Genomic DNA, 16603 nt, shown 5'->3' on the forward strand with positions numbered 1-16603 from the left:
AGGCCACGCCTCCCGAGCGCGGAGTGCCGCCCACTCTGACTCTGTCCCGCCCCCTCCGCGGCAGGCACCACCCTCGAGGCGCAATTTCCCGCGGCAGACCCCGCCTCTTCGCTCTGTTCCACTGGTAAACTCCGCCTCTCCAGACCCTGCGAGGACCACACCCCCGAGTTACCAACTCCAGCGCGTGATGGGAAGGAATTTCAGGGATTTAGACGGAACCCAGCGAAGGAATGCCAAATTCCCTACCATGCACCTTGTCTTCTAAATTGGGAAACTCTCTCTACTTCATCTATTACCAACGCTAGTGTTTTTTATCTCTACAACACTTAGTTCCTTCTTCAATCCCACCGTCCCTTTCTCCCCTCCCCGAATGTTTCTTGAAGTGCCTATCGTGTGCAAGGCACTGGGCTAGACTTTTAAGTTTTGACTCCTGAAACAGCGGGGCTGTTTTCTAACTAGTCCTGCTTGAGAACTCTGCTCCAGCTCCCTGCTCCCATACCGCAGCCAGAAGGGTGGCCCCAGAGTGCTTGTCTGGGAGACAACTGGGCGGTGCAGCCCTCATATGAATCACAGAACACAGAAACTTTGAGGAACTGACAATTTTCTCAATTCTCCCAAGGATGGTATATACCTAGTGCTATCCTACATGCTAAGAGAAAAGGCAGTTTATTATATTCTTACATGGATGGCTCAGGGCACTGGGATTAATTTTTTTGGTGCTGGTTTTAAAAGAGACTCAGGAGTCACATAGAACAAAGTTTCTGACCCTGGCCAGCCTATGATCTTGAGTACATTACTGACCAAGAGAATGATCTCATCTGAAAAATGCGAATAAAATAGTGGTGTTTCAGGGGCACCTGGCTGGCTCAGTCATGAAGCACATGACTCTTGATCTCTGGGTTGTGAATTTGAGCCCCATGTTGGGTATAGAGAGTATATTTATTATTTAAAAATAATAAATATGGGGGCGCCTGGGTGGCTCAGTGGGTTAAGCCGCTGCCTTCGGCTCAGGTCATGATCTCAGGGTCCTGGGATCGAGGCCCACATCGGGCTCTCTGCTTGGCAGGGAGCCTGCTTCCCTCTCTCTCTCTACCTGCCTCTCCATCTACTTGTGATTTCTGTCTGTCAAATAAATAAATAAAAATCTTAATAATAATAAATATGTATTTATTAAAATATTACACTTATTATTTATAAATAAAATGGTATTATTAAAAATAATAAAAAATAAAAATGTAAAAAATAATAGTCATAAAATCTTTTTAAAAAGCACTAGCTCACTGAATCTTTGTCAAGATTAAATGATAATTTATGCAGTTTCTTAGTGTGATGGCTGGCAAATGCTTCATAAAAGTTAGCTATTATGAGTTGCTCACTGTATAAAACCCTTAGAAACTTCCATTGTCCACAGAATTGAGTTTTAAATTTCATTTTTTAAATTATTTATTTGTTTGACAGACAGAGATCACAAGTGGGTAGAGGGGCAAGCAGAGAGAGAAGAGGAAGCAGAGACTCCCTGCTGAGCGATGCTCGATCCCAGAACCCTGAGATCAGGACCAGAGACTAAGGGAGAGGCTTAACCCACTGAGCCACCCAGGCATCCGAGCTCTAAGCTTCTTTAGTGTGACATTACAAAGGCCTCGATCAGCTGGCTCTCACCTACTCTCAGGATTCATCTCATCTTGCTCTACTTTCCCTCTGGCATTTGGGCCTCAATGAATTTCTAGTTCTCCAAATATGGACTTTTCTTTCATTTCTCTAGGTTTTTGCAAATGCTGATCATTCTGCTGGATTGCCCTTCCTCCCATTCTCTGCTGAAAGACCAAAGCAATTTACAATACCCAGTCCTGGGTTTGGCTTTGGACTGAGACAATGCCAGGTGCAATTCTGGCTCTGCCAGCCACTGATCAACCAACTGTATGACCTTTGGCAAAATCTTAATCTTAGACTCACAGGATTATCACAAGGATTAAATTATACAGATGAGTATTTAGCACAGCATGTATTAAATGGCTAACTCAAAAATGTTAGTTCTTGGGACACCTGGGTGTCTCAGTTCATTAAGCAGCTGCCTTTGGCTCAGGTCGTGATCCTGGGGTCCTGGGATAGAGTCCCACATCTGACTCCTGGCTCAGCAGAGAGCCTGCTTCTCCCTCCCACTCTGTCTGCTGCTCTCCCTGCTTGTACTCTCCGTCTCTGCTAAATGAAAAAATAAAATCTTTTAAAAAATGTTAGTTCTCTCTCCTACTCTGAATCTTTTCCCAACCCTTCCCATCTGCATCTTGTATCTCTACTATACTGTTAATCACACTGCACACTGTGTTATAATTGTTTATCACTTGTCTCTCTTACTGTAGACTGAATTCTTTGAGGGTCTAAGACCAATCTTTGTCAGAATTGTATCCTCAGGAGCTAGCACACTGCTTGGCTGGTGGCAGGTCCTTAATAAATGTTTCTATGTTGAGTGAATGAGGCAGAAACCCATATAAGACAAGGAATGGTGAGCTCTTGTGTGGGAAATTCTCTTTGTTGGGCTGCTTCACTATTTGAGCCTAACAATCAATGCAAGATCTTTGTTTTTGGAGGTGAGGTGAACAAGTGTGTCTCATGGGGCACAGTGGCCTACACATTCTAGTTGATCATGAAATGTTTGATGGCATGCTAGTAACAGCATTCACTGATGACTCCACTTTATGGAGGGGTGAATTCTACGGGTCCCCCAAGCCTTTCTCCTGGGGCCCCAGGGAAAGCAACACATATTCCATGCAGAGAAGCAATGTTGACCTTCCTCCTGGGATTGATTCATTGTTCTGTCCCACTGAGACTAACAAAGAAGATCTGAGGAAGCTGCCCTGGTCCAACCCTGGGAGAAGGGCAGTCAGGATAGATGGGCCTGGGGGAGGCCAACTCTCTCCAGGCACCAACAAGTCTATCTGGGGCTGGTGATATCAGGTTACTATTTAAAGGAGAAAGTGTCTCTTCCAAATAGAAAGACAATACTTTAGTTTGCTTGCCAGGTACCCTAAAATAGAAATATAGTGAAGGAAGGGGAAGGGTGGGCCAAGAGAAGGCAGCGAAAGAGTGGCCAAACCAAGGGACCATTGAGATCATACCTGGGTTCAAAAAGCATCCCCTCTAACTTGTGTTCTCCTCCCCCACCCATAAAAGCCTCTAGGGAGAAGCCAATCTTCTGGCTCTGCTGAGGCAGCTGTTTGTTATGTGATCCCTGAGTTGGTGGCCGGTCAGATTTCAGCACATGGCTCTACTGCTCAAAGGTTCTCTGGAAGGCCTGGGAGAAATTCTGTGCTGGGAAAGTCTTCCTCCCAGGATTCCCAGGCGTGAAAAGCCTTAGAAACAAGGACTCCAAACACAACAACCCTTTAGGTATAACACAGGGGCCTGAGCCCCATTTATTTGCATAGCCAGAGGTTTCTGCCATAAGCGGCTGCCTTAGACTGTGGGTAGCCATCTCCTTCCAGCCTGGGCAGGGGCAGGGAGAGACAGACACACACATACATTATTTCAGATTCCCTTTTCTGAAGTCTAAAGAAATCATTTCCTCCTTTCCTGCAATTGCTATGAGACTATGTAAGGCCACTCAATTTGCACTCACACATGCAGAATCTGCTTGGGTTCAGCACCAAATATTAAGTAAAACCCATGACACAGATTGTTCCTTTCATCACAGACACCCAGTGTGATGCTATCAAGGAACTAGCTAGTCTTGGGACGAATGCACATGCTTCCTTCTTTCTGACCCGTGGAAGAAACTGCTCTGTGGGCCTGACCTGGACCTTCTATTACAGGGAGATCTGGGGGGCCTTCCAGGGAACTACTCAGCCCTGGCCTTCCTCCATGGCTACAAGGATGTTGTCCCTGCAGGTAGCATCCAGATTTCTGCTGCAGAGTAAGTAAGAAGGCTGATACTGTCAAGAAAGTAACCTGGGACTTAGAGCATTTGAGTACTGACTGAGGACAGCTGCAGGAAACAGGACCAGGGAAACAGCACCATGGAGAGCAGGATGCTCAGTAGGTGAATCGCATCTTTTGGGAGTAGCCCAGTTTGTCCAGGTTGGGATGGCAGGCCAGTTGCACCATAGGGGGTGGCCCACAGAGCAGCAGAAGCATGTCGTCACCTGGGGCCGGCAGATGCTCCTGGATCATGTCTGCCGTCACAAAGCCCTTACTGTAGGCCCAACCTGAAATACAAAGGCATGAAGAGGGCAGACACTACAGACTCAGGCTGGCAAGGGGGTCGGGGGCCATAGGGTGGGGAGGGGTGAGTCCTGGGTAAAGCCTCTTGAGAAGGGATCAAGTTGTAGCAGTAGCTAGGTGGGTATACCCAGTCTGCTTCAGGTTCATAGTCATCCCTGCCACTACCCCCCGGAAACAGGAACCAGAAGGAAAGAGCTCAGCAGAGGCACTAAGTCTGTGCCCTCACACTTGGGAGTTTGGTGATGTCAGGCAGGGTTGGTTTAACTGAAATCCCCAGGGGGAGAAGGCCCTGATTTGGAGGATGTCCAGAAATGGGGCAGGTACCTTCTGGGGGGTGATCTAGGGTAAACCACAGCTTAAAGCGATTGGGATATCGGGCCTGCAGCTCCTCCAGGTCCTCCCGCAAGATTATGTCCTTTTCAGTCTGAAAGGGGAAGCCAAGACTTTAGGAACCTCCTTAGGTGTGTGTGAAAGAAGTTCTTTGCTATAACAACTTTCCAACCAGGATGAAAACAAAAAGCTGAAGTTATAAGGAAGAAGCAAGGCGTTTAGAGAGGTAGCATGTGGGGAAGAAGAGGGGAGTAGCTCTCACTTAGACAGGAATAAAAATGGAATATTTAACAAAGGAAATTCAAGAAGCAGCTTTCTACACTTAGAACTAGGTTCTTTGTACGTTTTCTTTTCATTTTCCCTTGGTGGCCAGGGAAGGAGTTTGGCTCAGTGCTTTGTCCTCCTTGTGGCAGGAGAGGGCCCTCTCCCTTGAAGGGGGGGGGGGGGTCCTTGGGCAGAGGCCACAATTGGCACTGGACCAGCTGTGCCTGCCTGGGTCACACCTCTCAGCCTCTACCACAACTTAGAAGACTGAGGCCTGACAAAAGTAAACCAACCTGGTTGGCAAAAAGCAGACAGCATTGGGTTGGATCATCAGGGTCTTTCAGGATGGCCCGGATCAGCTGTAGCATGGGGGTGATTCCTGCCGACAGACAGCCCATGTTGAGATAAGATGGCCGCAGCCCCTCCCCTGTCTCCACGCCTTAGCTGATCAACCTTTCATTTTCATTCTACTCCTTCACCACTCTGCTCCGTCTTCCTTTAGTACCTGAATCCTCTGTCTTGCTGTGTGTCCTGCAGCAATGACCTTCCAGGGAAGACATGCCCTTGACCCCACACTCAACTTTGTACCCGGTAGGTGAACTGTGGTCATGCTTGCTATTCACATAAGATTATACTGTTAAAATCCTACTAAGGAACCTATCTCAGACTCATCCTCTGAAAATCTATTAGAGGCTAGGACTCCAATGTCACAGATAACTATGAGTACCTACTGACTGATTCAATGATGAAGTTTCGGGAACACCAGGCTTGTGGGTAAAGAGCATTTGCTTTGGAACTGGACAGAGCTAGATACTAATCCTGCCCTTGCCCATTATTATTTAGCCCTGTGGAGACCATTCGATCTCTCTGAACCTCCACTGTTCTCATCTGTAAGCGGGGAAGACTGGTACTTACTTCATAGATACACATATAAGGTGACTGGCATCATGTCTAATATTGAGAAATGTCCAGTGTTTGTTCATTTTCTTCCTTCTTGACTACCCTATTTCTAGCTGCTTCTCCATTCTCACCTAAAGATTATTAGATTCATTCAACTGGAGGTCTTGGGAGAGCCCAGATGATTTATTTATCATTCTATTTGTTAACTATTATTATTATTATTATTTGCTTTCTGCCTGAATATGATTTTGTTTTTCTGATACTGGGGAGTTCCAGGCATTGCCAGGAACCCCCTGATTAACATCTTGGCTATGATTACCAAACCTTCTAAGAGTCACATGGGTGTTATGGCAACAATTAACAATGGTGGGAGAGAACGGCCCCTCAAGTGACAGTCACCTGTTCCGCCGGCAATCATCCCCAGTTTCTTCACCACTTGGGGTTCTGGTGGAGACTTTTTGTTTGGCTGAATGCTAAAACTCCCTGAAAAGTCAAGTGAAGAGAGGGTGGAAGAAAAAAAGGCAATACCGGAAAATAAGAAAACAAACACAGAACTGAAAACATGTCCCAGGCCAGTTCAGCAGCTGCTACGAAATCGGATCCCACAGCTTGGGTGTGTGGAGGTTTGATCTGAGCAGCCCTGACAATAATATACTTGAGGGACAATGGGGTCAGGACTATCTGTCCTATATTATTAAGTCCCAGTCAGTTTAGGGCCACACAGAGAGTCATTAGCTGCTTCTGGCAGAGGGTCACTCCCTGGTGAGCGCGACAGGCATGGGGCCAGGTGGGAATCTGTTTTCCCAAGTGGCACAGAGCAGCTCTGGAGGCTTGCTAATGCACGATGCTGTTCCCATGGGCAGGGATGAAAAAAGCTATCTCCAGCTATCTGAACTGCTCAGCCCAAGAAGTGAATCTCCTGAGGGCAGGAAACAGAGATATGGGTTTGCTTTAGGCATCTCCACAGCAGTCATGGCTGGTGAATTCGAGTAGCTAGGGAACCAATCCCTGGGGCAAATGGAGCTGAGAAATATGCCTATCATATCAGTGCTGTGTTTAAAGGAAGGGTGGCTCTGGGCCTTCCCCATGGGCGCACATACATGCATGTGCATGGCCACACAGTGCCAAGACGACTACAGGCACTGGAGAAGTGGGAGACAGGCTTAGGGAGGAGAGAGGCCATTACCTTTTCCATTGTAAGTGAGCAACCCGCTTGGCCCTCGAAATTCCACCACATCCCCAATCTTCAGGCTATTCAGGTATTGAGACATCTTCCCTCCCTCAGGAAATTTGGGGTGCACACCTTTCATGTAGACCTGGTAAAAGAGGATGGAACATACTTTATTTGGAATGTCACTGACTTCTGAGCCGCCCGCTGGAGGATCCTCCCTGAAGCTGGGGCAGGAATTACGCACGTGCTATCTTCCCCAGTCCACATACTTTTCATCATATGCCCAAAGGACACATGTCTCCTGCTATCAAACAACTCCCGAAAGTTTACAAATGCCAGAGAGAAAAGGATAAGGAGCTCCTGGGGCTCCTTCCCACCCCCTTACCTTGATGACAAGATCCACGTAGCCTTGGTCCTCGTCACTGGTGACAGGAGTGTATGGCCTGATGACCAGGCTGCCATCGATCCGTGCAGAGAGGTAGACATGTTTGCCTGGGGACCACGTGGGGAGCTACATAAAGGCTGCTTGTAGATGAGTGGCATTCCTTTTATCTTTCAAAATACTTAAGGAGTTTTGAGGGAATAAGGATGTCTTGCTTCCTAGCATGGTTCCAATGAGCTACCAGGCATGAGGTGACCCTTTGGGCCACCAGTTGTATCCCTCATAAGCCCCCCATTGGAGAAACTCATCAATTACTGCCAGGAAGGGCCGGTGAACTGAGGGTCTGGGCAGTGAGAAAAAAATTAGTGTTTGCTCAGAGGGAGGGATAAACAAATCCTGCAGGGAGGAGGAAGAACTGGTGTGTGAAGATGTCCGGGGGCACAGAAGCCACACCCTGGAGTGGTCCAAGGGTCAGTGGTACCTGATGGATGCAGAACTGGGTGGGGAACGGGAATTACCCTGTTAGGATACCAGGGAAAGGAGCCCACTCCACCCTTTCCTTACCCACAGGCAGCCCCAGAATGTGGTGGGCGGTGGGCAGGGCAAAGCGGAATCTCTTGGTGTTGTGGCTCACAGTCTGGAGGGGATGCATGACACACAAGTTTCACCAGGCAGGTCTGGTGCTGCGAAGCCCCCCGGGGCATCCCAACCACAGTGGATAGTCCCCCCTCTACCCAGGCTCCTTCCTTCGCAACTTACCGTCTTGTCTAGAAGTCGCAGCAGGTACTTCTCATTGGGATCCAAAAGAGTGACCTTTGGCCGGCGGGACCTCCGAACCAAGTAGGAGCCCAGAGCCAGGCCCAGCAGAGTCAGCAGCCCCACCCCCAGGGAGGCCAGCAGGACTGGGCTCTGTGGGTAGAGGAGGCAGCGTGACCATCATGCTGGGGAAGAGCCGGGGAGTGGGTGATGACTGCCCCGTACGACCAGCCGCCCCAGGGATAGAGATCCCGAGCTCCGGCGCGGGAGCCTCTCAGGGCCAGATGGGTAACCTTAGCAGGGTCCCGAGCCCGACTGCGGTACCGGGACCCTGGCATCCTGGGTAGGTGCAGCGCCCTATAGGGCGGGGTTGGCGGCGAGAGCCCCTGGTTCGGAGCAGAGTTCCCAGAACCAGATGGGGCGGAGCCCCCTGGTGCAGGGCAGCGAGCAAGGGTCTCACCGGCTGGACGCCCATTTCCGAGAACCGCGTCCTCCACAGCCAGGCCGGTGGACAGATCCCACAATGCGCCGCGGGGCGGGCAGGAGGCGGGGCCTGGTGAGGGCGGGGCCCGGTGGGGGCGGGGCGTTCGGGCTGGCGGAGTGGCTCGGCGCTCGACCACTTTGCTCCCAGACTCGGGGCCGCGGGGCATGGATTAATCCAAGATTTTTTTAAGACCGCAGCTCCATTCCTCCTTCTCCTCCCTAGTTTTCCGTCCCTGCCACTTAGATCTACTCTTCCCGAACAAGATGGGAGACCCGTCAAATGTAGAACCACACCAAGGGTGGGGAGGATTGGAAAAACTGAGTCTGCGGAAACTAAACAGAAAGCTGTCTGGCATTGAGCCAGAGATGGGCCCACAGTCGAGAAGGAAAGGCTGAAATTAATTACCTTAGTTTTCCAACAGAATGAATTGCAACAGAATTGCACAGTCTGGTGGGGGTTCTTTCAGGAATGAACCGTGTGGCATTGCAACTTCATTTTCCGGTCCCCCTTGACTGGTTATGCTTATAAGCGCCAAGCCATCTGGGCCGCTCAGTAGCTTCCTTTGGGTCCAAATCCAGCTTGTCCTGATAGGGGTTCTCCTATCCTCAGGGTCAAAGTCTTGGGATTTGGAGGCTGACTGTACTGGATAAGAATCTTGCCTCTAGCACATCCAGGCTCTGTGACCTTACTTAACTTCTCTGGGATTCCTTGTCTATAAATGGATATATACTACCATCTGTCTAGTCCATAAGGTTGTTGTGAGGCTTGAATGAGATATGTGCCTAGTGTACTACCTGTTAGAGCAAAATACTTGACAGATGTCAGCTGCTATCATGGCTCAGAAGATAGCACTGATAGGGTTTTAGAACTGAGCTCTGTTGGCAACAAAAATGGGACATGAGGAGTCAGAAATAGACGCTGAGAGCCCCCAGATGCCAAGATGGCCATTCTTTCTCCTATACAGTTTCCCAACCAGACTGACATTTGCCCTTGGTTTCTTCCGAGGTCTCTGACGTGGGCTGGTAGATACACATCTTCCGGTATTTTCCCAAGGTCTTATCTCTGTGTGTTTGTTTCCTAATCTCCTCTCCTTATAAAGCCACTAGTTGTATTGGATTAGGTCCCACCTACTGACCCCTTTAAAGTCTCTATCTCCATAAGAGACTCTTAGTCTCAGGAGACAAACTGAGGGTTGCTGGAGTGGAGGGAGTGTGAGGGGTGGGGTGGTTAGGTGATGGATATTGGGGGAGGGTATGTGTTACGGTGAGCACTGTGTATTGTGTAAGACTGATCAATCACAGACCTGTTCCCTGAAACAAATAATACATTATATTTTAATAATAAGAAAAAAAAAGACTATCTTTGAATACAATTACATTCTGAGGCTAGAGGCTAGGACTTCAATATATGAATTTTGAGGGGGCTGGTGACACAATTCAGGCCATAATAGAAGGGTCTATTTTAAATGCCATTGCTTCTTAAAGTTTTGATTTCTAATTGTACATTATTAGATAGAAATAGATTGATTTCTATGTGTTGACCTTGTATCCTGTGATCTTGCTAAAGTCATTCACTAGTTCTAAGGGTTTTGTTTTGTTTTGTTTTTGGAATTTTCTTTGGATTTCTTGGAATTTTGGAATTACTTTGGATTTTCTTTGGATTTCTTGGAATTTTGGAATTACTTTGGATTTCTTGGAATTTTCTATACAATCATGTCATCTGTGAATAGAGATAGTTTTGTTTCTTCCTTTCAGTCTATATGCCTTTTCTTTTCCTTGCCTTATCGAACAGACTAGTACTTCCAGTACTTGTACTAACTTGTTCCCAATCTTAGGGAGAAAGTACTCAGTAACCATAAGTGTGGTGGTAGGTAGGTGTAGGTGTTTGTTTTGTAGCTGCCCTTTATGAGGCTGAGGAAGCTCTCTTCTACTCCTAGTTTTCTAAGAGTTTTTATCTTGCATAGATGCTGAACCTTGCCAAATGTTTTATTCTATATCAATTGATATGATAATCTTTACATTATAATATAGTGGATTATGTTGGTTTTTTTGTTGTTAATATTGAACCAGTGTTGCTTTCCAAGGATAAGCCCCTCCTGGTTCTGGTGCACTGTTCTTTTTATGTATTATTGTATTTGATTAATATTTTGTTGATAATTTTTAAACGATATTCATGAGAGATAGTGCTCTGTAGTTTTTTACTTCCTGTACTGTCTCTGGTTTACATTTTTAAAATGTGTTGTTTGAATCAGAATCCAAATAAGGTCTTCACACTGAGATATGTTTCCATCTCTTAGGTATTTTTTTTTTTTTAAATTTATTTGACAGACAGAGATCACAAGTAGGCAGAGAGGCAGGCAGAGAGAGAGGAGGGGAAGCAGGCTCCCTGACAAGCAGAGAGCCCGATGTGGGGCTCGATCCCAGGACCCCGGGATCATGACCTGAGCTGAAGGCAGAGGCTTTAACCCACTGAGCCACCCAGGCGCCCCTCTTTTAGGTAATTTTAAAGGCATAGATTTCTCCTCCATCTCTCTCTCTCTCTCTCTCGCCTTTTTTTCCCCTTTTACAAATTTATTTACTGACAAAACAAGGCTATACTCCTAACACTATAATAACTTACTTGTAGAAGGTATTTGAGGTCCAGTATCTAAAAAGCACAGTGATGTCTAAGTCTATAGATATTCCTGGGTGAATCATAATAAGTCACAGGGGGTCGATCAGCAGGAAGGTAAATAGTTGTTATCAGGGAGCTCTGTTACTCCTTCTCAGATAGGGAGCTCTGTCCGGGTAGAAACATCTAGTCCAGGAAAATTTTTGTTCAATCTCTATGAACATAAGTGTAAAATTAATAAATAAAATATTAGCAAATTATACCCAATTTATTTGTTTATTCATTTATTTGCGAGAGATGGGGTGAGAGACAGAGAGTTGGGGGGAGGCAGAGGGAGAGAATCTCAAGCAGACTCAGCACCAAGTGTAGAACCTGATGTGGGGAGCCAATGCGGGGCTCGATCCCACAACCCTGAGCCAAAACCAAGAGGCAGACACTTAACTGACTGGGCCACCCAGGCAGCCCTCCAACAATTGTTATTGTTATTTTTAAAAGATTTATTTATTTGTTCGAGAGGAAAAAAAAAAAGAGATCACAAGCTGGAGGAGAGGCAGGAGAAAGGGACAGCAGATTCCCACTGAGCAGGAAGCCCAACATGGGGCCTGATCCCAGGATCCTGAAATCATGACCTGAACAGAAGTCAGACCCTTAACCAACTGAACCACCCAAGCCCCAACAATTATTTAAAAAAACCCCAAAACAATAAACCATAATCATGTTGGATTTATCTCAGGAATTTTAAGAAAGGAAATATCTATATAAAATTCTCTGCATTAACAGATTCATGGAGAATGATCACATGATCATCTCATTAGTTGCTGAAAAAACATTTAATAAAGTTCAACCCTGGGGCACCTGGGTGGCTCAGTGAGCTAAGCCTCTGCCTTTGGCTTAGGTCATGATCTCAGGTCATGATCTCAGGGTCCTGGGATTGAGCCCTGCATTGGACTCTCTGCTCAGCTGGGAGCCTGCTTCCCCCTCTCTCTGCCTGCTTTTCTGTCTACTTGTGATTTCTGTCAAATAAATAAATAAATAAAATCTTTAAAAAAAAATTCAACGCTATAATTCTTAGGAATCTAGGAATAGATGAGAACTTCCTTAACTTGGTAAAGATCATACATCAATACTGTATTGCAAATATCATATTTTAGATACATTTCCATTAATCAGGAACAAAGCTAGAGTATATGCAATCAATGCTATCATTTAATATGATATTGGAAATCCTAGCCCAAACATTGGCAAACTTTTTCTGTTTGGGTTGAATAACAAATATTTTAGGACATATAGTCTGTGTTGCAATTATTCTACTGTGCTGTTATAGCATAAAATCAGTCACAGGTAACACATGAAGGTGACTGTGTTCCACTTAAACTTTATTTACAAAAACAGGTAGTAGGAAATATTTCACATGCAGGCCATAGTTTGCCAATCTCTGTTCTAGCCAATGTAACAAGATAAGAAAAATAAATGAGAAAGAAGAACCAAACTTGACAAAACAGTCATTATTGGCATAGAGTGTTTCTCTGCATAGAGAATTCAATAGAATCAATGAGCTATTATTAATAACAAGAAAATTCAAGATGATTTTTGGATACAAGATTAAACTAAAATACTAGAAAATCAAGGGACATCTGGGTGTCTCAATTGGTTAATCACTGGACTCTTGATTTCCACTCAGGTCATGATCTCATGGGTCATGACATCATGGGTGACGAGACTGAGCCCCATATGGGTCTCCCAGCTCAGCGGGGAGTCTGCTTGTCTCTCTCCTTCTCCCTCTGCCCACTCTCTGCTCATGCTGTCTCTCTCAAATAAATAAATCTTTCAAAAGTCCATTATGTTATAATTGATAACTATGAAGTATAAATATTATAGTAACAGTTTAATATATTAATATCAACAGAAAATAGAAACTATGTAGGAATAAATACAACGAAGGGGGGCAAGGCCCTGATGAGAAAATTACCAAATTCCCTCAAAAGACATATAAAAACTTCTTTCCTATTTCAGTGGAAAACAGCTCCAACTTTCTAAGTGATTTGGTAAAAAAACTTTGTGGAGTTATTCTGTTTTCTCAAGCCCTACAACCAGTCATTCAGGAAATTCTCTTAGGTTGATTTTCAAAATGTATTTAAAAATCTGGCCACTTCTCACCACCTCCACTGCCACCACTCTAGTCTAAATGGTATTCTCTCGCTTGAATACCTATGGAAGCATCCCAATTAACCCTGTTTCTGTCCTTATTTCTCTATAATGTCCTTGTGACACCACCGCCAGAGTAATCCTTTCATAACTTCAGTCAGATCATCTCACTCCTTTACTCAAACCCCTGTGATCTCCCTGCCTCACACTTACTTATTCTGCTCACTGCCTCTCTCTCTTTAGTATATGTGCCCCACAAGGGTAGCCATCTCAGTCTGCATCCTGAGTGCCTACAATAGTGCAAATAATAAAACAGATAACCACTAGCTCCAAGGAAAAATTATACGTGAAAGAAAATATAATCATAGATTGCTACTGTGAAATCAAACAATCAGACAGTCCCTAAGCACAGCGTAGCTGCTAGGTTGCCTTGCCACATTGCCATAATGCCAGTTGCTAAGGAAACAAAGAAACTATGATTTCCCATGACACAGTAGGTAGCCTGGACTTCATGATGCAATAATTCCCTTTGCTCCCTGCCCCAAGTTCTTCCTGGGAAAAACAACAGATTTATGTCACAGCTGAGAAACACTAAACTGTAGAAGTTCTCAGTCTTATGAAGGGACTGCTAGTGAATCCAACATTCGCCCTTCTGGGAGACATTATCTGTATTATCCAGGTTTAGGAAACATCTTCTTTGAGGAGGGAAAGGAGACCTTATTCTGCAGTGTCTCTGGAGTACTAACTATGTCTCTAAATCTCTCCAGAGAGAGTTACTGTCTTTTAAAACAAATCTGCCCTCTGTTGTGGCAGAAGACACTAGCTCTAACTTCTAAGTCTATTTGCTGTACAAATATCCTTGTAAAGAAAGCCGAAGGGGCACCTGGGTGGCTCAGTGGGTTAAAGCTTCTGCTTTTGGCTCAGGTCATGATCCCAGGGTCCTGAGATTGCTCTCTGCTCAGCAGGGAGCCTGCTTCTCCCCACTCCGCGCCCCTGCCTGCCTCTCCGCCTACTTGTGATCTCTGTCTGTCAAACAAATAAATAAAATCTTAAAAAAAAAAGAAAAGAAAAGAGAGCCCAAGTTATATAGAAATGCCTTGGAGGACTGCCTGCCAATGACTTGTTCAGCAGTGAACACTTCACCTAAGCATCAGAATGTGATCGTGTAGAAAACTACATTGGAAGAATGAAAGGATAGGTGTCTATTTGCGGAGTAGCATGAAAGGGTTAACACCTCAGCTGTCACGGCATGGAATTGTATATAAAGCTAATCAAACAATGGTAGTTTATGTATAGTATTCGGAAATATGGATACAAAGAAACATCAGAAGAAACAGTTAAAAGGGCTGAAAGTAATTGTCAGGTCACACTCACTTGCTTTCCTTCTGATCTCTATGTCTGCTCATTCTTGCTCACCTTTGCTGGCTCCTGTTCATCTACTCAGCCTCTTCATATTGAAATGATCCAGGGCTCAGTCCTTGAAAACCTCATGGTTTTACATGCTGACAAGTTTCAAAATTTGCAACCAGGAGATCATTAGAATCTTGACAAGAGCTTTTTTGTAGAGTGGTAGGGGCAGAATCCTAAGTGGAGAGGGTTTGAAAAATTCATAGATTTTTAAAGTATGCTAAAATGAACCATAAATTTAATAAAATAAAAAAAATTAAAGTATGGACACAGTCCCTTCAAGGATTCAGATAATCTTTGTATTACAAATCCTAAGCAAAACCTTATATTTGACAAAACACCATAATTCAAATGTAAAGAATCATGAAATTAGAAGAAATCCTAGTAGAAATTCCTTAAAACTTCACACTCATAAATTCTGTTCTTTATAGACATTTTTTAAAGATACATTTTATGCATGCCATGATTTACTCACTGAGCTAGTGGTTTTGCCTTTTGTAGCTAAAATAATTTTAAAATAATGTCTTCTATGTGATAATTCCATTTCCCCTTACATACTTTTGACACCTTCTGCTTCTGAAAAATTGTTTAAAAGCAGTGTCATTTTGAGGCACCTGGGTGATGCAGTTGGTTAAGCTTCTAACTCTTGGGTTCAGCTCAGGTTGTGATCTCAGGGTCGTGGTCTCAGGTGAGATCAAGCCCTGCATTGGGATCCATGCTCAGCAAGGAGTCTGCTTCAGATTCTTTCTCCCTCTCCCCCTGCCCCCCCTCCTGTGCTCTCACTCCCTCTCTCTTCCATTTTTTTTTTTAAAGGATTTTTTTTTAAAGATTTTATTTATTTACTTGACAAAGATCACAAGTAGGCAGAGAGGCAGAGAAAGCGAGAGATAGAGAGAGAGAGGGAAGCAGGCTCACCGCTGAGCAGAGAGCCCGATGCAGGGCTCGATCCCAGGACCCTGAGATCATGACCTGAGCTGAAGACAGAGGCTTAACCCACTGAGCCACCCAGGCGCGCCTCCCTCTCTCTTCCTAAAATAAATAAATATTTTTAAAAAATAAATAAAAGTGGGATCACTAGTCAGGTATGCTGCGGCTGATTGATGGGAAAACTGGCTTCTCCAGTGGGTGGGATCTTTCTTTGTTGTCAAGGCTGTTCCATCTGCTGTGGTTTGTTTCGGAGTACTCCCGGCCTCTTTGCATTAGATGTCAGTAGCATCCCCCAGTTTTGACAACCAGAAATATCTCCAGACATTGCCAAAGTTCCCCTCGTGGGGGAAAGGGGCAAAAATCACTCCTGGTTGAGAATCACTGTTGAAGAGAGGGTCAGGGAACCATGGAATGCAGGGAGGCTGGGAAGAAGGTACCTCTACAGTGAGGGTAGAATGGGACTGAGAAAGAAAACCGAACATTTGTTACCTCTGTTAGGGTCCGTGATCAAAGGAACGAGACTGACATAAAGCAAAAGTCAAGCAAAGCTTTATTTCTCGCCAAGCATCAAAAATCAAACCTACCGGTCGGGTCCATCTCTTACAAGAGGCGACCCTGCTGCTCCTGATTCCGCTACCCAACAAAAACGCTACCTGACAACAATGCTACCCCACGACAACGCTCTCCACGATGACCCTACCCGACTACGACCCTACCCAATGATAACAATGACTACAACCCTTCTGGCTGTGCTGCTCCCCAGTAAGGCCACTCCCCAGCGACCACGATGACCACGCTGCTCCCAACCACCACGCTTCCCAGCCTCACAGACTAACTTTTATTGAGGTGGGGTTGAGCCCAGCCCACACGCAGGTGGCCAATGAGATTGCAATACACAGGGAAAACTGCACAGTCATGCTAGGTGGGCAATACGGGTGACCAACTGAATTTCAATTTACCATAGTAAATATATGTGTGCCCCACTGATTGGATGTCTCCATCTGGCATGGCC

The 16603-nt window shown here is 45.4% G+C and overlaps 1 protein-coding gene across 1 annotated transcript; it reads right to left on the minus strand.

Moving 5' to 3' along the window:
• Positions 1-3379: 3379 nt before the first annotated feature.
• LOC131814906 (NADH-cytochrome b5 reductase 1) lies at positions 3380-8570 on the minus strand. The gene is made up of 9 exons (XM_059146375.1): positions 8479-8570; positions 8022-8171; positions 7827-7899; positions 7266-7372; positions 6896-7025; positions 6109-6192; positions 5103-5188; positions 4540-4639; positions 3380-4199 (listed from the first exon to the last, which is right to left on the minus strand). The coding sequence occupies exons 1-9, from the start codon at positions 8491-8493 to the stop codon at positions 4027-4029; spliced, it is 918 nt and encodes a 305-aa protein (XP_059002358.1). The 5' UTR covers positions 8494-8570; the 3' UTR covers positions 3380-4026.
• Between the last annotated feature and the right edge of the window lie 8033 nt (positions 8571-16603).

This window comes from Mustela lutreola, chromosome 14 (genome assembly GCF_030435805.1).
Source record: "Mustela lutreola isolate mMusLut2 chromosome 14, mMusLut2.pri, whole genome shotgun sequence".
Classification (NCBI taxonomy): Eukaryota; Metazoa; Chordata; class Mammalia; order Carnivora; family Mustelidae; genus Mustela; species Mustela lutreola.

What these genes read in the sequence shown, in the direction of transcription:
- LOC131814906 (XM_059146375.1), bottom strand. An exon ending in ACGTGGATCTTGTCATCAAG is followed by an intron (nt 7,026 to 7,265) that starts GTAAGGGGGTGG and finishes CTCTTTTACCAG; the next exon opens with GTCTACATGAAAGGTGTGCA. An exon ending in CCTAGATCACCCCCCAGAAG is followed by an intron (nt 4,200 to 4,539) that starts GTACCTGCCCCA and finishes TTTGTATTTCAG; the next exon opens with GTTGGGCCTACAGTAAGGGC.